The 19,513-nt window shown below is 55.0% G+C and overlaps 7 protein-coding genes across 7 annotated transcripts; 4 read left to right on the forward strand and 3 right to left on the reverse strand.

Annotated features, from left to right (window-relative positions):
• Nucleotides 1-225: 225 nt before the first annotated feature.
• F5Z01DRAFT_479520 (uncharacterized protein) lies at nt 226-1,817 on the reverse strand. Its single transcript, XM_046260061.1, has 4 exons — nt 981-1,817; nt 803-920; nt 679-746; nt 226-621 (listed from the first exon to the last, which is right to left on the reverse strand). The coding sequence occupies exons 1-4, from the start codon at nt 1,693-1,695 to the stop codon at nt 314-316; spliced, it is 1,209 nt and encodes a 402-aa protein (XP_046120524.1). The 5' UTR covers nt 1,696-1,817; the 3' UTR covers nt 226-313.
• Nucleotides 1,818-2,533: 716 nt separating this feature from the next.
• On the forward strand, nt 2,534-4,136 carry F5Z01DRAFT_671857 (FAD binding domain-containing protein; the record flags this gene model as incomplete). Its single annotated transcript, XM_046264740.1, has 4 exons — nt 2,534-2,875; nt 2,932-3,061; nt 3,114-3,172; nt 3,225-4,136. 4 exons carry the CDS (start codon nt 2,534-2,536, stop codon nt 4,134-4,136), a joined length of 1,443 nt encoding a protein of 480 aa, XP_046120525.1.
• Nucleotides 4,137-4,385: 249 nt separating this feature from the next.
• Nucleotides 4,386-7,249, forward strand: F5Z01DRAFT_479183 (glycosyl transferase group 1). The gene is made up of 8 exons (XM_046260060.1): nt 4,386-4,769; nt 4,828-5,228; nt 5,281-5,561; nt 5,618-5,820; nt 5,880-6,223; nt 6,287-6,309; nt 6,360-6,486; nt 6,540-7,249. The coding sequence occupies exons 1-8, from the start codon at nt 4,635-4,637 to the stop codon at nt 7,129-7,131; spliced, it is 2,106 nt and encodes a 701-aa protein (XP_046120526.1). The 5' UTR covers nt 4,386-4,634; the 3' UTR covers nt 7,132-7,249.
• Nucleotides 7,245-7,987, reverse strand: F5Z01DRAFT_671859 (manganese superoxide dismutase; the record flags this gene model as incomplete). The annotated part of the gene is made up of 2 exons (XM_046264741.1): nt 7,245-7,810; nt 7,861-7,987. The coding sequence occupies 2 exons, from the start codon at nt 7,985-7,987 to the stop codon at nt 7,245-7,247; spliced, it is 693 nt and encodes a 230-aa protein (XP_046120527.1).
• Nucleotides 7,988-8,729: 742 nt separating this feature from the next.
• F5Z01DRAFT_671860 (DNA replication complex GINS protein PSF3) lies at nt 8,730-9,326 on the forward strand (the record flags this gene model as incomplete). The annotated part of the gene is made up of 2 exons (XM_046264742.1): nt 8,730-8,771; nt 8,829-9,326. 2 exons carry the CDS (start codon nt 8,730-8,732, stop codon nt 9,324-9,326), a joined length of 540 nt encoding a protein of 179 aa, XP_046120528.1.
• Nucleotides 9,327-10,866: 1,540 nt separating this feature from the next.
• On the reverse strand, nt 10,867-13,172 carry F5Z01DRAFT_478939 (uncharacterized protein). The gene is made up of 2 exons (XM_046260058.1): nt 12,791-13,172; nt 10,867-12,730 (listed from the first exon to the last, which is right to left on the reverse strand). The coding sequence occupies exons 1-2, from the start codon at nt 13,010-13,012 to the stop codon at nt 11,141-11,143; spliced, it is 1,812 nt and encodes a 603-aa protein (XP_046120529.1). The 5' UTR covers nt 13,013-13,172; the 3' UTR covers nt 10,867-11,140.
• A 3,086-nt stretch (nt 13,173-16,258) lies between these two features.
• On the forward strand, nt 16,259-17,773 carry F5Z01DRAFT_680007 (protein OS-9; the record flags this gene model as incomplete). Its single annotated transcript, XM_046265568.1, has 3 exons — nt 16,259-16,360; nt 16,409-17,681; nt 17,724-17,773. The coding sequence occupies 3 exons, from the start codon at nt 16,259-16,261 to the stop codon at nt 17,771-17,773; spliced, it is 1,425 nt and encodes a 474-aa protein (XP_046120530.1).
• Nucleotides 17,774-19,513: the final 1,740 nt, after the last annotated feature.

The raw sequence follows: 19,513 nt of genomic DNA on the forward strand, positions 1-19,513 counted from the left end.
TTGAGAAAATGCTGGCGCGCAGATCGGCTGATGAGCTTCTCAAATATGCAGAGGCCATGGGCAAGCTCTGATAAGAAAAAAGTCGGAGATTCAATGCACCTCCGACTCCTCGATCGCCAAACCTGGCACAGCCCCATTCGGATTCGTCACCGACGTTGATTGCTGACGCACGCAGCCTCCAGCCGTTAATTACCTCGCATACGACAGCACACGAATTGCGCGTACGGCGATAAAGCCCAGTGCAGCTTGACTAGGTGTGCGTGGATGTCCACCCTCGACCGCACGTTTGGCGATGCTCCTCTCACTTCAAGTCTTACCCTTGACATACCGCTCTCTGCTGTTCTGGCGCGATATCTTGCAACGGAAGAATGCTCGTCTCGCTGTCATTGTCGGCCTCCGCAGCCAGAGTTCGTAACTCTGTACCCTTTACGTCTCTGTTGCTCTGGAATCCGCTGTGTTCGTTCGATTGCAAGTATCGGCCAGCCGTACGGGAGCTGGAGGAGAAGTAGGTCTTCCTTACATCGCGCAGCAGGATGCGCAGGACGGGAATACACGCGGCAATGAGCGCGGCGTTGGGCTCTGCGTGAACTAATATGCTCAGCCTGGCCAGCTTATAGGAGACTGTGCGGACTGGAATCAGCAGGTGCAGAGTAGCCTTGGGGAGACGGGGAGAGGCACAGTCGGTACCAACAGTCGTCACCACTTTGGGGGCTTCGACGGCTTTCATGATGGCGACGGCTCCAGCACTGCGGTCGTGTCAGACTTTTATTCGGCGGTCACTGAGCAGACACCTTTGACTTACAGTATACCGATGGCCATGGCGGCTGCCACGCCAATCTTCTCGCGCCGGATCATCTGCAACTTCCAGACCACCGCTGCCGGGACCAGGGACAACACAAGGTCGCCAACCGCGGATATGACTTTGGATGACGGTCAGCCTTTGGACAACATGGACACGAGGTGCGAGAACGAGTGTATACTTGACCCTATCATATTCATCCAGATACCACTGTCCATCGGCCAACACGGCTCAAAGGTGTACGAGTCCTCCACACCGCAGTTCGCCCTCCAGACGAGGATGGCATGGCTCATGTAGGCGGCATCCGTGACAACAGTCACCACAACGACAACCCAATGCAGCCACCCCGTAGCGAAGCCACACAGCGTGAGTGCAAACGACGTCTTGATGAGGGCCAGGGACAACTTCATCGACGAGTCGCTCCCAAGGTTCATGGGCCCCATGACAGGCCCGCCCAGAGCGGTGACAAGGTATCCATCATGAAATATGCATGTTTGCAATATCAATGCGTTCACCAAAAATACCCAGCCTGCTATGAGGAGGTAGTCATCCCACCAAGACTTGGCGCGCGATATTCGACAGTACAAGCGGAGGGCTAGGAACACCGTCGAAGTGGATGCCATCACCCATATGGAAACGAGGACCGTCGTCGTCACGGCCGGATCGCCCGTTGGTAGTGGATAGATCATACCGGGATCTGCTGACGCATCTCTCCTATTGCTCGTTGTATACGCTGCCATGTTGGCGATTCTGTCGTGGATCTGGCAATCAAACCCGAGCGACGGACGGTCGAGTGGCAGGTATCTCTGGAAGGAACCAGAATGGATCAGAATTCCCCCAAGGCTCATCCGGACAACAGGAGCAGCCCGAGAGTGCGAATAGCAGCACTTTATCATAATAGCTACGCCCGCATAGCTACAAAACCTGCGAGGCAGTGGCAATGTTGCCCGTCATAGAATGATCCCGCATCTCTGGTACATCATGAGATTACAAGCGAGCCGTCTGCACCAGAAAGTCTCTAATACCCTCGTTCCTGTGTGGCTGGCTGCTGCGGCGATTGGACCAGATGTGTTATATTGATTTCCAGGATTCACGACCCATGGCCCTCCTGCAGGTGAGGTGCATATTGTGCTTCAATCTTCAGGATGGTTCTTGGCCAACAGGTCGGAAAGTTCGTCCGCCTCGGGTTAAAGGCCTCTGTTCCTTGTTTCGCAACGCTGTCACAATTTCGGACTGCGTTGCGAACTCGCGATCTCTTTGCAGCCTTCTTGAGATTATCCGACAGCCACAAGATCGAGCATGGAATTCGCAAACGCTCAAGATTTTTTCTGCTGGCAGGTTCTCGCTTAACACAAAGATGCATGCATTCCAGGAAAAGATGGTTGAGACCAGGATCTTGTCTTGGCATCTCTTTGATGGTATACGAGTACGACGGTCGTCAACATGAAGTACAAGATCATCCCACCCACATCGGGTTGCCCTCGAAACCCTCATTGACAGCAGGTGCACGCCGACTCTGACCTCTCTACCAGTCTTTTATCATTGTACTGTTCGAGATGAAGCAAATTCTGCATGGCTATTCTCTCCCCTTTCTTTTGCTCCGTAGTGTGGTGGGAGTTACGTCTGAGAACCTGTCTCGTTCCCTCAGCGAGAATGACAGAGTAGGAGTCCGAGCGGTGAGTCGTTGAAAATTACATGGCTGGGACCATGGAAAAGAAATTCAGATTTCACACGATGCATATGCTGACAGCCCAGTGCCGCGCGTTGAGCAACGCTGGCCTTTCAGAAGTACTGTACTACCCCGAGGACGATGAGTACGCCTCGACACTCAGCTCCTACTATTCTGCCGACGTTCAGGACATCAAGCCTCGGTGCGTCTTGCAACCGCACTCGACAGCACAAGTGTCGACAGCGCTCAAAGCTCTGAGCGAAGAAGACGGAAAGTGCTGGCTCGTTGGAATCCGCAGTGGCGGCCACTCACCTTTCCCGTCCAACAACGTCAAACAAGGCGTCACCATCGATCTTGGCGCTTTAGATGAAGTACACTATGCCCCAGGACCGAATGGAACCGCTGAGGTATGTCTGTATGTCATTAGTATCCCCAGCAGAGTTCATTGAAACCCATTGTTCAGGATGGCACTGTTGTCGTGGGAAGCGGTGCTCGTTGGGGCGAGGTGTACGCCAAACTTGAACCACAGGGTGCAATGACAACTGGTGGGAGAGAAGGCCATGTCGGCGTTGGTGGTTTCCTGCTCGGTGGTGGTACGTCCATGGCCCTTCGTCGCCATTGTCATCTCGCTCACACATCTGATAGGTTTCTCGTGGTATTCTGGAAAGCTCGGTATGTCTGCGGATAATGTCGTGAGCTATGAGGTGAGGCCCATTCCAGATTCTTCTTCTGGGGGCGATGCTGATCACCGCACAGGTTGTCCTGGCTGATGGCACTGTCGTGACGGCAGATGCTTCAGAAAATGCTGATCTCTTCAAGGCCTTGAAGGGTGGTATGAATAACATTGGTGTCGTGACACACTTCAAGCTCAAGACGTTCGCCTCACACAATCTCTTTGGCGGTGTCATGGCATTCCCGATAGCTCAAGCTCCAGCCATTGCGGACAGATTTGTCGGCATGGTCGACAACAGCCACGTGAACCCAGCAGAGACGGGCTTTGTCTCGTACTCCTGGACACCGGCGACAGGTTCGTCTGTGGCTTTCATCACTGTGAACACGAACGATGTCAAGAACTCCTCCTCGTTTCAAGGACTTGAGGACTTGGGTCCTCTGGTCGATCTCCGCATGTCGCAGCCCGTCTCGGGAATTGCACTGCAACTGCAAGGCACTCTCGGACTATACAATATCTGGTTCACCCTCACGTTCCAAAACACAGTCGACATGGGCCGCAAGTTCCTAGAGGTCTTCAACTCTCTCATCGCCGACATCCAAGGCGACATTGACGAGTCCGTCAATATCATCTTCGTCATGACGCCTTTGCCGACTACATACAAGAAGGGCGGTGACAACATCCTCGGCCTGAACGAGAACCTCACCAAGAACTCCATCGTAGTACAGTTCGAAGCGCTGATGCCTTCGGACAAGTACAAAACTTTCTTGACGAGCAAGCTGCGCGATGCCACCGCCGGGGTCCAGGCCTATGCGGAGAAGACAGGGCAAGACAACAAGTGGCTCTACGTCAACTATGCAAACCGCGAGCAGGACGCTTTGGGTACATATGGGGAGGAGAATCTTGACTTTCTTGAGAGGGTGGCCAAGAAGTACGATCCCGAGGGCTTCTTCCAGGATAGGGTCACTGGCGGGTTCAAAATCACAAGACGTAGCTAATCCATGCTGCATGCGTGCTCATCCTACTTGGAATACATATTACTCGATAGAGTCACGGAACAATACATGTAGCCTTCGAGTTAACGTCCAGTCAGATCTTCATATACCTAGCTGCGTGGATGGCACGCAGAAAGGCTAGAAGGAATGCATGAGAAGTCAAAAAGAATCATACGCATCATTCATCAGTTTTGTGATAATCGTAACCTGCTTTGCCCTTCATCTACGAATGCCTGGTCGAGCGTGGGAAAACAAGGTTCCCCCTAATGCCCAGGATAGAGGGGCGGGTAACGACACCATTCGATCATGGTGGTGTATATCCCGTCACAGCAACATGCCGACCATTCAGCTCCGTTGCTTCCATCACTTCTTACGTCAATGGCAGGTCAAGCAAGCAGGCACTGTAAAAGCGCTTGCACTGGCCAGTTTGTTCTCACGGCTAGAGCCTCAAGCTCTCGTGCGCCTCCATAGCATCGAAACCTTTCCAGTTGCTTCTTCATCATGAGAGACGCAATGCCTGATGGAACGGCATCTTCGGGTGAGCCTGGCCGTTTCACGGCCAGTGAGTCGCATCACCATAAGCGACGCATGAGCCTTGTGGCCAAGGGGAGATCACACTTTGGCCCTCCTCTCACGGTACCCGAAGCTGTCCCCCGTGTCTCCGTGGGATGAACAAGAGCGCTGAGACCTCCAGATTTTATACTTGGGTATGTCAGTCTCGCTGACAGATGACGGCGACACGGCGAACCTGGCCATAGCCGCACACGACGCGACATACCTCCTGGACTCCTCCGAGGGACGCGTCCGTCTGCGCTCGCACGATCGGAGTGACCCTGTCACCTCCAAGGACCCCATCGCCGAGCACGTCATCCCAGCTCTGGAGAAATATGAAAAGGACAACTTCTTCAAGGTTATTGGCGCCGGCATACCGATTGCGCTGCATGAGCTGAGTCCCACCCTGTGCTCGAAATTATGGCTGGAGCTGGATATTGTGCCCATCGTCATGGAGCCCGAGGGCGCGTCTCGACACAGCGGATTATGGAATGTCAAGAGCCTCGACGAGCAAGCCGATTCCATGGGTCGCAAATGCATCATGTGAAGTCAAACCCCCCTTTGATGCATCGGACCTACTAACAATAATCCTCAGGCACTTTGGCCCATCACTAGCCCCCCTTTTGCATGTAGGCTTCAAGGGCCGCGTTCAGACAGATGCTGCATTCCGGGCTTGTCTGACGACCTTGGAGAACCATAGAGATACGTGTGGCCCAAAGACATGGGACAGCATGCTGCACTTTGCTCGCCAGCTCAAGGACGGTAACACGCGGATCGCCTTCTTCAGCAGCACGCCTCAAGGCGGTGGAGTGGCTTTGATGCGCCATGCGCTGGTCCGCCTCTCGCAGCTCACGGGCGTTCATCTGCGCTGGTACGGTGAGTTGTCTCGGCTTTGCTGTCCCAGCACGCGGCGGCTCTCTGACGGGGAACAGTGCCCAAACCGCGAGCAGGCGTCTTCCGCATCACCAAGAATATTCACAACATCCTCCAGGGCGTGAATGAGCCTGGACAGCACATCACATACCAAGAGAAACAACTCATCGTGGATTGGATCGTCGACAATGCTAATCGATACTGGCTCTGTCCAGGGGGTCCTCTCCGACCACCAGGGGAAGGCGGTGCACATGTCATAGTTGTAAGTGCTCTCGTCCACGGATACTCTTACCGTGCTTTTTCTAAACCTTTGGTGGGTAGGTCGATGATCCTCAGATGCCGGGATTGATCCCTGTCATCAAGAAGTTGACGCCTGATCGCCCTGTCCTGTATCGCTCGCACATCCAGATCCGCTCCGACCTCGTGGCTAAAACCGGCTCGCCGCAAGAAGACGTGTGGTCGTACCTATGGGAGAACATTCGCCACGCAGACATGTTCATTTCGCATCCCATACCTAGTTTTGTTCCCAAGGTTGTGCCCAAAGAGAAAGTGGCATACCTGCCTGCGACGACCGACTGGCTGGACGGCTTGAACAAGCCTTTGAACCGTTTTGATACAGGATATTACGGACATCTGTACGACATGCAATGTCATGAACATAGAACGTATGTATCGACCGCCTAGTCCGTCTCGCGGGAGATTGATCAAGCGCTAACAACGTATCCTAGGGCTGAACTTGCGTGGCCAGCTCGTATGTATCATTCCCTAAAGGGACGTGGAATGAAGTGCTGACGGGTGTAGGAAATTACATTGTACAGATCGCGCGCTTCGATCCATCGAAAGGCCTGCCTGATGTCATTGCCTCTTATGGAGAGTTCCGACGTCTCTGCGAGCAGGACGGTGTCATCGACCCTCCCCAACTTTGCATGTGAGCAGCACTTCAATAAGAGGAATTAATGCGTGGTAACCAGATATGCTTAGCTGTGGTAATGGATCAATCGATGATCCCGACGCATCCACTGTCTACGACCAGACGATGACGCAGCTCGAAACTGACTACCCAGATCTAGTCCCGGACTGCTCCATCATGCGACTCGAACCCAATGACCAGCTTCTGAATACTTTGGTCGCGAATGCCCACGTGGTCCTGCAGCTGTCCACGCGGGAAGGTTTCGAGGTCAAGGTATCCGAGGCCCTTCACGCAGGACGGCCTGTCATCGCAACCAAGGCGGGTGGTATCCCACTGCAGGTCAAGGACCGGGTGAATGGCTTTCTGGTAGACGTTGGCGATCACAAGAGCGTAGCGCAGCACCTGCTCGAACTGTTCAGTGATGACGAGCTGCACAAGAAAATGAGCCTGGAAGCCAAACGAGGTGTCAGCGACGAGGTCGGCACGGTCGGTAACGCTCTTGCGTGGTATTATCTTGGCGCCAAGTGGAGGGAGGTTGGCGCTCGCGGGCTCAAGGCCCATGGGCGGTGGGTGAATGACATGGCCAGGGAAGAAGCCGGGCAGCCATACCAAAAGGGCGAGAATAGGCTGCCCCGGAGCTTCACCGAGCAAGCTAGTGCGTGATTTCGCTGCAGCTACAACCAGATAGAGTATTCTTGAATCAGTAAGGTATTGAAAACTAGGCTGTAGCTGGCAGATGGTACAAGTGCTATTCACATGGTAAGCAACTGGACGCTTCACTTCTCGAAGCGCTTGGCCACGTTGCCCCAGTTGATGACCTCCCAGATGGCGCCAAAGTACTCGGCCTTGCGGTTCTGGTACTGCAGGTAGTAGGCGTGCTCCCAGGCGTCAATGCCCATCAGGGGCTCCAGGTTGCCCGACACCGGGTCCTGTCCCATCCTGGTGACCAGGCCGAGGGTGCCGCTCGTCTTGTCCTTGACGAGCCATGCCCATCCAGAGCCCTGGATGCCGGCCAGCGCGGCGTTGGTCTGCTTCTTGAGGTTGTCGAACGAGCCAAAGTCCTCGTTAATGGCGGTCAGGAGCTTGCCGGTGGGCTCACCACCACCGCCCTTGCCGTTGGGGGCCAGGTTCTCCCAGAAGAGGGAGTGGTTGATGTGGCCTCCACCGTGGAAGTTAAGGAGGGGAGCCTGTTTAGCAGCGGCCTGGGCGTCGCCCTTGGCTTGGGCGTCGCCAATGGCCTCGATGGCCGCGTTGACTCCGTTCACGTAGGTCTGGTGGTGCTTGGCGTGGTGGAGCTCCATGATCTGGCCGGAGATGTGCGGCTCGAGGGCGCCGTAGTCGTCTGGTCTGGTCAATACAGTGGACAGTCCGGTGGTGAGTAGTTCTACGTACAAGGAAGGTCGGGGAGGGTCGCCTTGCCGCGGACGAACGAAGTCGAGGCCATGCCGGCCATGGGCTTCGCGGCGCTGGCGCGGATGCCAGCGCGGAGGGCAGAGGTGCGCAGGAGAGTAGCAGACATGATTGCTGTTCGTGTCAGTCAATTCGATTGTCGCAGAGAATCAATTGGTGTGTTCGAGAGAGAACTTTCAACGGGGACAGAGCGTACCAATGGTCTATGTATCCGTAGTCGTGGTGGATGGTGGAGGTGGAAGATCTCGGATGATGTCAACAAAACGACATTTCGAAGCTCGGATTGCCGAGAGCTAAATTACGTCGGAGGATCCACTAAATTCCAGGTTGAGTTAGTCCGGTAACTCGGAGTCCGAGTCAGCCACTCAGGCACCGATTGACACATTCTGCTTAACCTGAAGCAAAGCTTCGCCTACCATCTTCTGGGCGATGGTGTCCGCGAGGAGAACATGGCATTCGGATAGTCCAGTGATGCTCTCCAACGAATTCAATATAGAGCACACGAGCAGAAGTAAACTTAGAAGCATACAGTTTATGACTTCCATTGCCCCCACAATCCATGACGAAAGCCATTTCAATGCTGTTGCATGACCGCGAGCCAACTATCTGCACGGACACAAAGAGCAAAGCCACATAGATATATAGAATGTATATCTCACCACGGAGTAGAAGCTCTGCTTTCTCTCAAATAACTACTTAGCCATCAGCGCGCGACTGCATCGTGCATACTCCGTAAATGGTAGTGACCAGCAGCTCCACTGTTAATGAGGGCGCCTGACGCTGCGCACACTGCGCGTCTCAACCCCACGACGCGTCTCTCGGTTCCCCTCCACGAGCAGCACCATGTCACAATGTCCTACTACGATGTCGACGCCATCTTGACAGACGGGGAGGTACAAGCCCTTCTAAGCACCTCCAATTCCAAGAATCACATACTGACCCTGCGGCAGAAAGTGCCCTGCACATTCGAACTCGAAGTGCCCTACCTGGGCCACCTCAACAACGCGCCCTCGCAAGTCCTCAAACCCGGCACCCCGTTGACCCTGCCTCTCTGGCTCGCCGAACTTCTCGCGCTCGCGTCATCAGGCGATTCCTCCCCCCCGCTCACCCTCAACATTCCCCCGTGCCTGGGAACGGCTGTGCTGTCCGCGCTCAAGGCCGATCCGCGGGCGGTCCCACTGCGAGACCAGTCTGTGCACCTGTACGGTGTCGGCGTGCGCATGCTCGATCTGTTTGACGAGAAAGAATTGAGTGAGGTGCTGCGGCGGACGTGGACTGTCAGAGCAGGCGACGTCGGTCTCCACGCGAGGAAAGCGGATGAGGGCGGTCTGGGTGGACAGCAGGAGGAGTTCCTCCGAGGCTTGGAGGAATGGGAAAGGAAGCTGTTCAGAAGAGCCCATGAAGGCGTCAAAGGAGCGAAGGAGTGGACCGAGAGGGTGAAGAAATAACGATAATGATTAATGACTACTGCTATGCTTCTCTCACTAGCGGCCACCGCAGCTCTGCCACGCGCAGAGACACAAGCAAGCTGGCTAGAAGGCAGTATCCCAAAGTGATGAAGATATCGCTCATCTCCAGCCAGAGAAAGTACTTGTTGGAGAAACGCACAAGGTGCACCGTCACGCCCGCGACGACTGCCCACCCGCTCGCAAGGAGCCAGCGCCCTCGGATCAAGGGTAGGACTGAACGAAGGAGCCTTTCCAGCACAAGACAGAGTTGCGCCATGATTCGCCATTTTTTCTCGTGAAGCAGAGTGACGATAAACTGTCGCTCTATGTCCCCGGCACCGAGGAGAGATGCGTAGGCCCAAAGCTGGGCACAAGACCACGAAGCCCGGACAAATGTGCTTTCCATGCTCAAGATGCATGTAAAAAGCCACAGCGTATACCATGGATCTGTGAGACCGCCACCGCACAAGTCCAGGAGCCGCCCTCTACCCTCCTTTTTTGAATGAGTGCGCAACCTAGACCACACAGAAAGGATCACAGCCCCCAGAGACCAGACCACGAACCACGACCAACGAAAGTCGGCCGCCGAGTCCAGGAAGTAATGAGGCGACGACTTGGCGGTCTTCATGTCCGTCAAAGCATGAGGCCAAATAAAGACGAGGTCGGGCAGTACGATGCGTCGGAGATGAGAAAAGTATATCGCTGTGAGCAAGCAGAGGGACAGGCGTGGAGTAGACAGGGCCGTTGAGGGGGTTGCAAAAAAGGTCGACAGAATCGCATCGGCGAAAGTACCTCGACTGTGGGATTGAACGACATGGCGACTTGACTCGGGCCTTGTTTTTCCTGGAGCCATCGGGGGCACTGTTGAGGCTGCCTCTGGCCGCTCCTCGAATCTGGCCAGGAGTTGTGCAATGTCGCAGGAGGACGTCGGATTGACGATGACCTCCGCAGGACGCAGACTACTGACAGTAGTGGAGTCTCATCACACCACACAATCAACACTTTGGATCTGGAACAATTGACTCAAAAAGTGAACAGAGCTCTGGAGCTCGCGTGTACATTGTTCTCTTCGCCATCGACAGAAATGGCCCGAATCCTAGTAACATTGACAGCCGGCATCCCGCCGTGATAATCCCACAAAAGGCCTGGCCAAACCCATGGCCGCCATTCCCAAATGCTCATGATGAGCCCGAAGCGAGCCCCCAAACTCCAGCGCATGTCCAAAGTATCCCAATACAGGCCCATGTCAGTAGGCTGTTTGACCATCCAAGAATAATAATCAAAACGCCCAACCGAAGCGATTGCAGCTTGTTCCCATCCCAAACACCTTCATAAGTCGTGTCGCTAGTCTATATATGTTGCCAGAAGAAAAGAAGAAGAAGAAAAGGCTCCTGACCTTGCACCGAATATTATGATGCAGCAGGCATGTGCGCCAGAATCAAGCCGTGGTGTGCCGCGATCCACGCGGCAGTGTTGGTAGATGTAGATGTGCCCAATGACAGACATGCCGTCGGGGACTTTGAACGTATCCCCCATCCCTCTCCCCTCGTTGTCATCGTGATCAGTACAGTGGGCTGACAGACCAGAAAAGAAGCGAAGAAACAATTCGCCAGCCCCAAAAGGAATTAAAAGAATAAAGGAAAGGAAGAAAGAAAGAAACAGGCTCCGTGTGCCGACGCCAAGCAGAGCAGGTAAGCAAATGTTTTTGAGAAGATCGTGGAAGACCTAGTATGGTTTTGAGAAGAGAAAAATGTGCGAAGATCATGATGTGAACCAAACGCACAAGCGCAGAGAGAGATGTACGGGAGCAGTACTCAGTTGGAAGGAAACATCGAGTCGACCAATCCAAAAGATGGTGCGTGTGCGAAAGTGCCGAGATCATGATCGGCCCATGGAGCGGACTCGAAGCTTGCGGGCGAGTACCCTATGCCGTCAATGACCGGCATTGTCGACCCGTAGTTGAAGTCCATGAACGCACCCGCGACAGTGTAGGCACTGTGGTCTGGTGTCCCGGTTCCAGTAGGGTTGGTCTCGGACAAGCCAAAAGACGCAGGGCCTGATTCCTGAGAACCAACCTCCGCGTCATCTGAGCTGATCATCTCGTCGTCGGCGCCGGCGGCAGGTTCCAAAGGACTCGAGGTGGCCGAGGAGGAGCCCTTCTTGGCATCCTCCTTGGACACGCTCACCTTGACCATCCAGAGTTTCAAGTCGTCCATGGGAGGCCAGTGCCCGCCCGCGCTGCCGCCTCGCTTCTCTTGTTTCGAGTTGCGGCGGTTGCTGCGGGCCTCGCGCGGCGAAAAGTGCGCGCGACGAAGGTGTGCTGCGGCATTGTAGTATTGGCCGTAGAACTTGCCGGCGTCACAGCTCTTGCAGCCGGGTAGGGGTACTTTGGGCCGGTCCGTGCAATTCACGCCCTGTGCGGCAGGGTCGCGACATTGCCAGACGGTGACGAACTTGTTGTGCTTGGCGTCCATGTGGCGTCGGAGCTCGTGGTCGCCTCGAAACTCGGTGTAGTCGGTGCATTCTGTGCAGCGAAGCTTCTTGGAAGGCTGTGGCGCGGCCTGCTGCGTGGACTTGTGGAGGGCAACTGGGTTCTTCTTGGCGTCGGCGTTGGCCTGGGGTGGTTGCGGCTTGGGTTCCAGCTTGGCCTGCGCTTGACTGTTGCGAAGGACTTGCTGCTGTCGCTCGCGGTACCGCCGCTGGGAGCTGGTGCTGGATGTGCTCACGTTCGACCCGGTCCTCTCCATGTCGGCAGACTGGGCGGGATTCGCATTCGCAGCTTCCGTGTCATTCGACGTGTAGTCGCCGTGGGGCTTGAAGCTGGCGCCGCAGCCGTCGAGCGAGTCGAAGGGGACAAGAGAGTCCTTGGTGCCATCGCCATAGGATGCGAACAGGTTCATGTCTGGTCCGTATACCATGCTCTGCGCCGATGTCGATTGAACCATGGGTGTGCCCACATGCACTGCGTTGGACATGGTGCTGTTCCCTCGGGTCATGGGCGCTGCCTCGGGCATTGTGGAATCGGAGATCATTGAAGGGCATCTCGACTGCGGGTCGGCGTAGTAAAACTGGTCGAAGGGCATGTTGCCCCAGCCGTGAAGGCGAGCAGACAGAAAGCCCGATTCATCGGGCTGACCAGCAAGATAGTCGGCGGGACTCTTGCCAACGCCCTGAAGGACGTCGTGCTCGTCAACGATGGGGAGCGGCTGCCCCGTGCTGCTTGGGTGTCCCATCTGCCCACGCATGAGGTCTGGCTGCGCCGACTGGGAGCGATTCATGGGAACGGCGCTGATGCTGGCAATGGGGTCGCCCTGACTTGTGAACGGTACTGCAACCCTGTGGCCTTGGTAGTGTTGTTGCGGGTGCTGGGTCAGAGCCTTCTGAAGCGGCTGCGACTGGATCGCCTGCATCAGCATAAGGTTAGTGGTCATTCTATAGAATAGGTAGCAGGCTGGGAGACGTACACCAACTGTTTGACTGAAGTATTCGTCAGTTGGGACGTGAGACATGCTTCGAGCAAGCATGGCAGGATCCCATCCAGGATTCGACAAGCCGGGTTGGACCACAGTACTGTGGCCGATGGCGAACAGCAGCCCTGGCTGCTGTGCTGCTTGATTACAATTGCTGGAGCCACCTATATGGTCGTCGTCGACGGCTTGGGCGACGGGACTCGATTCGAAAACCATATTGTTTGATGCGTAGTGGTGAGGAAGAAGATGGTATGGTGTAGCCGGGGTATGTGTATCCGAAGTGGTGATGGATAAGGTCGGGTATCGCTAAGTCGATTTGAGGTGTACAGGAGTAAGTGAAGGGGGTACCGTAGGGCTGGCTGGCTGGCTGGCTGGCTGGCTGGCTGGCTGGCTGGCTGGCTGGAGAATTGGAACAATAATTTGACAGTGACGTGTCCATACGATGGTGGGAGCGAGAGATGGGTTCGACGGGATAGATCCAAGGGATCGAGTAGGAAGAGCAGAACGAGAGTCTTCGGCCCAGGTGTTTGAGAGGGATGAAGGGGCTTAAAGATGCAGCTAGGAATGAGAAGCACGACCAGCCAACGATTGCAGCAAGGCGAGTGACAGCGCTCCCCACTATGTCAAAAGGGGACATATCCTGGACGCCCTCATGCATGGTTGTTGGTGGGTGGTGGCCCTGGTGGGTGTCCAGTCACTGGCGTGGTGTTGGTCCACGGCCCAGTCGCTGTGAAGGCACTGAAGTTAGACTCTGGCAGCGCATGCTGGCAGGCACACGGCGGCGGACCAGACCCCGAGGCCGTCGTGGTGCGCCCGGGGCGGCCAGACCCATCGTTAGTGCGTCGGCAATAAGCGTGCTCGTGGCGCTAACAGCTCTCGAATCCTCCACCTCCAGCGCCGCGTGAGAGCTGCACAGCACATCGACACCGCTCGAAACGGGCCCGCTGATTGGCACATCGCCCGTCCAAGGCCCATAATTGGACAAGGTAGTGGAGCCCAACGCTGGACTTCATCCACGTCCTGATGCGTTGTCACTTCTTGGACTCGTAAGCAGGCCATCCCATGATTGAGACCGACGCCCGGCTGATTGTTTGTCCTGCGATTCCGTCAACACCGAGACAACATCGTGCCTGTCGTCCCGCATTTGCCGTCTCATGCGAAGTACAGTTATGTACTCCGTACGTACTACGTACTCCAGCCGTGACGCCGACGACGCTGGCTGCGCCTCTCTAGCGGTCAGTCAGTGTAAACGACAAGACACAGCAGCGCATGCATGCATGCACACACGATATGGCTGTCACAGAGCTTGGAGACGGTTGCTCGAGTCCATAAACTAGGCCCCGTGGCGATCTCGGTCAATTGCGTATGAATCAGAACTTGCGACCTGTTTGTGAGATTAACACAATGCACATCATGCTGACAGCCCAGCCGGCGCGATTAGCGTCCAGTCTTGCACAATCTCCAAGAGCTCGGAAGAAACTGAATCAGAACTGTCTGGTCCTGCTAATTATCAACTCGTGAACATATGAATCTCAGCTATGTGCGGCGGCGATCAGATCTGCGCATCCTGTGCACTCCAGGTCCAGGGACCAGCAGCCGTTGCAAAAGCTATGCATTTTACCTGTCATAACATGCCACGGAAAAAGAAACAAGCTTCCTGATCGTCAGCACATCATTCCTCCTGCGCGAGCAAGCGGCCGAGGTTCGTCGCTATCCCTAATTAACCACCTAATGACGTGTGGGCCCTCTGCCTTGTTGCAATTGCAAAACGATCAAGTGGTGTTGCTTTTTTTTTTTCGAAACGTCATGTATCTTCATCAATCTCACATGATTCATAAGACGACTCTTGGGCTTCTGCCACTAATTACAAGACGCAGCATTAGGCAAGACCTAGTGTATTCAGCTAGATATAGATAATTACTTATTACAGCACTGTGGAGGCCAGTAAGTCACGCGGTGCACCGGCTTTTCTGCTCGTCGGCCAAGTCAATTATGTTGACATTGGGCATTCATTGCACGGCACATCGCGATGCCCATCATTCGAGCACAACGATCGTTGTGTCGGCGCTAGCATTCCAGGCACACCATCAGCCTGCGTGTCACTCATCTGGCTCAGGCTCCATCTCACTTCATCCCACGCAGCCAAGGTGCAACCCTGGAGATGATCACCGTCGATTGGCTCTGGATGTCCGGTACAAAGTGAGGCGAGCCCACGAGGATCCACCGACACGCATCCTCCTGGTCGACATCCGTTTTGGCATGTTGGTGGGGTCGGCTGTCACCACGGTCAAGCATCCCGCCTATATCACTGTGATGTTAATGTTCGCAAACGAGTGGAAAAGTCGATTTTGGCGATGCAGTCTGGTCCTCATCCGGCTCCTCGCATGGCGGGAAGAGGACTGTCGTTGGTTTGGAGCGAGCCTTATTGCACTTCTCGACGGCTAGCTGCATGCTCGGTCACAGACTCAATGAGTCCATGACTCCATGCCGGCCTTGCTGGTATTATATGTAGCTAAAGACGCCTTCTACACATATCCCCTACTCCGATCTACTATAATTTACGGTCAACCGCGAGCCGCACTATTATATTAGCCTTGACCAGCGGATATGAGTGCCCCATGCCCCAGACTCGGCGTTAGCAAAGTGTCTGTCAGTCGAGCCGGGTTTTATTGTGATGTCTGGCTACTTTGGGGCTGACTCGACCATGCATTGACTCGCTGCTCTTTCGTGTTACACAGCATCATGGTGCCTCCTCACCTGAGCATTGCTTGCGAGGTTGATTGGTGCCCAATATCAACTCTGTCCGTGGGAGCCTTGCGCTCGCTTGGCTTCGTCACGAGCTCGTTGCCTTCGAGCAGTCGGACGAGAAGGCACGAAGGGCGCTAGACAACTTACGGTAGTCTGATGGTGGATGAGAATGGCAATTGGGGTAACAGTCTGTGCCGCCTCCTGCCGTGTTCTTGATGAGGTGATAAGGAGAGACGATGTATTAGTGGTGTTGATGTCGCATGTTGGAACTTGTTACGAGTAGAAGTGTAGGTCTCCGAGTTACCCTGGAGCTATACCATTTCTGACTTGTAGGCGGGCACCGATGTCGAACAACCAAACATGCACTCGATGAGAAAATTTCCGTGGCAATTGTATCAGAGCTTCTATCAACGACTTCTAAGCAAGAGCCTTAACAACCGTCTCGGATCACGAATTCTTGTTGCTCGGGAACTGGCGCGCAGCAGTGAGGGCCTTGGACGCGGCACGTGACATCACCCCAGCCATAACGGGACTGGGATCGGGGACCGGGGCCATTGACCCCGACGTTGATGGATGACAGATTGACCTTAACGGTCGGAAGCCATCTACACAATGGAATCCACATGAGGACCACATATCGTCGCCTTTTCAGCTACAGTTACACGACACACACAACCCTTTGCTGTCCCTCTCTGGCTCAGAACCTTGGGCACCATGCGCCGCCGCAACGCTGCGCTACTCGTCGCGTCCCTCAGGCTCGGCGGAGCTCAGGCGCGAAGCTTCAGTGTTCACGAGGATCTCCTAGCGTTTCCCCAGGTACGACACTCGCGCTACTCGGTCGCTTCACTTGGCTAATCAATTAAGTTTGATGTCGTGTTTGATGAGCAATGGATTTCAAAAGACGATGCGCAATCATTAATAGCTGGCGATGCTCCCCACGCGACACAGTCGACCGACATTTCCCATGCGACAACCGAGGGCAACACCGGCCCGCCTGAACATGACGATGCAGGCAAGGAATTCAAAATCATGAAGCTCGCCGCACAGGAGTACCTCTGCTCGATACCCATGCTGCAACCCGACGCGCCCGAGAACGAAACAGCCAACGAGCTTGCAAAGGCGGAGGAGGCGCGGGAGCTGAGTCGTGCCACGCTCAGTGGCTGGGAATTGCTCGGAGACCTGGCACAGAACTGTCTCTACTTTGGTTCTGGGTGGTGGACATATCGTTTCTGCAACAATGTCGAGATTGTGCAGTTCCATGCTGCTGCGACGCCACCCTTGGGGAGGCCACCGATCCGCGACAAGTCGACTGCCGAGTATGTCCTTGGCGCGGTGCCGTCACTGCCACATTCTACAACATCACGCGAGCAACTCCTCGACGAGGACGATAAGCCGGTGCCAGCAGAAGTCCAGACAAAGGCGGACCAGAAGTATCTGGTGCAAAAGCTGGAGGGCGGTACGGTATGCGACCTGACCGGACGAGAGAGAACCATTGAGGTCCAGTACCATTGTGTCCCTGGACTGAGAGAGCCGCGCATCTCTTGGATCAAGGAGGTCACCATCTGTGCCTACCTCATGGTGGTGAACACTCCCCGTCTTTGCAAAGACGTGGCTTTCCTGCCGCCCAAGGAGATCACGGCGAATCCTATCAGCTGTCAACTCATTGTTGAGAAAGGATCGTCTCCTCCCTTGCTAGGCGAAGAGCAGACGGCAGATGCCGATGGTGCGAATGGATGGATGCCCCAGAAGGAGGATCAGAGTCCTCTCAAGGCGCCATGGAAGAAGCAGCAGGTTGTCGGGGGCGTCGTTGTGGGTGCTCGAAACATCCTGTCAGGCGGCGACGAGCAGGGCAAGCCGCCAGTGCAACTCAACACACCCCGCAACCACCTCGGAAACACCTTCCATGAGGAGGGTCTCATTGAGCTCGTCGCCAAGCGCGCGAGCAAAGCTGAAGGAGGCAAAGTCGAGGCCATGGACCAGGACGAGATGGAAACATACGAGATTGACCCGCAGATGGTGGAAGAGATGCGCCAGGAAGTCGAGCGGCTGGCGGGAGACCTGGGCTGGCGGATAGAGATTGTGGAATTGCCCAATGAAGATAGGGAGCTCAGAGGGTACGTGGATGATGATCAGAGCGGCGAGACTGGCGCGGAGGACGAGTCGGGCCAGACGACGACAGACAAGGGCGATGAAGAGGGCAGCGAGGAGAGGATGAAGGACGAGCTGTGATTGAGAGACTCCTGGCTGGGGTCGAATGGGTTTTGTTATGCATGAAGCATCAGCGTTTGGAATTTGAAATGATCACGACTAACCTCATTCACCTACCCTGTCTGCTTTACTGCTGGGCTTTGGAACCACCTTGGCACCACGTGAAAGTGTGCATTTGGGTGATAATTGTACCCATTGTGTCTCGCTACTGCTGAGATTAATACTGACTGTCCTCTCAAGCAACGACTTGCCTCGATGTTCGGGTTGGAAGTTCTTGGAGCAAGGTTTCCTCACATGAAGTGCGTAAACTAGTGGTGGACATGGGGCCTAAGCTGATGAATGACTTACTATCATCAAAGGGTTGACAAGCATTGTTCATCGTACCGCCAATGGATTCATTAGCGTGGTAAAACAACTTCGTACCAATAAGTAACTTTACATATAAGCTAGACTTTGGTACTTCATCGTTTCACGGACTGACCGAGCCATCATGACCCACACGCGGGCAGAACAAATGTCTTGTCTGAGAGTCAACGGACGAACACGCGGTCTACATTGCAAACCCCGCGTTTTGTGAAGAGGACTTTCCTTGTCTGAGTCCTGACGGCTTTCATTTTGTTATAAGCAGGCCACTGTCGCGAATCCATGGAGGCAACGCGCGTTGGACCTTGTGAAGCAAAGCTCTGGTTGGGTGAGGATGTGACGACATGGAAATGGTGCCAGGCTTGGGTGGACGGAAGTGCATCCGCGCCCCTGGACGGCACTGCCGCCCACAGCACCGGAAAGCGGGCTGATTGGTGTGATGAGAGCTGGGAAGAACAAAGTGGTTTGCGCTAGGTCAGGGGACGGGCTCATCTTAGTGGAGAAGATTGTCGTCTCTGTTAAGGCCTGGCTTGCGGCTTCCAGTCATCCGCAGTGCAGTCAACTACAAGCACACGAGCATCGAGAAGGCAGCTCTCGCGATAGATGGCGGCACTCTAGAGTCCAGTCGTAGCAGGTGACTGGAGGCAGCGCAAGGAGCCCGCGTTCAGTGGGCTCGCATTGCCCGCAATCTCACCTGTCCTGGCAGCGCAGTCGTGCGTCTTGTGCCTGGCCTCGCCGACCTGACTTGTGCTCCATGTCATCAATGCCCACAGCGTCATTGGGCTCTGGGCTCTGGTAAACCTCTGCCTGCCAACGTACTTGCTTATCGACCGCCTAACATTGCATCTCCGTCCCATATGGACCATTCATTATGGCCTTATGCACACCGGCTGCAGCGCTACTGCACCTGCTGTAACCCCCTGCAGGGCCTGGGGCCTGCCATCTCCAGTCCAGTCCTCCAGCAATTTGACGATCGTCCACCAGACCAAACCATGAACCGACGACTTCTCACCACTCGCTTCCATCCCTCCTTTGTTCACTTCTGCTTCTTTGCTTGCAAGGCCTACACAATTAAACAATCCTGCTGTCACGGCCTGGCCAACCGTTCATGAACCGTTTCTGCCGACGTAGGGAGTAGATCTGGCCTGTCAACCTCACGCACCGCTCTTCGCACGCACGATTCGATCATCCGGACTGCACGACGCCTCGCAAGGAATTGTGACCCTCTCCAAACACGTCATCCTATCGTGGTCTCAAGACAAAACCGTTATCTCGCCATTTTGCAGCCCGCAATTCCATTCGTCCACGCTCCCACTCTACGAGACACGTCCATTCCTCAAAACATACGTGGGGAGCACAGCAGTTGGCCGATCAACCAGTGGTGGCACGTTGTGTTGA

The sequence above is a fragment of the Emericellopsis atlantica genome (assembly GCF_019669845.1).
Source record: "Emericellopsis atlantica unplaced genomic scaffold F5Z01scaffold_6, whole genome shotgun sequence".
NCBI classification, from domain to species: Eukaryota; Fungi; Ascomycota; class Sordariomycetes; order Hypocreales; family Bionectriaceae; genus Emericellopsis; species Emericellopsis atlantica.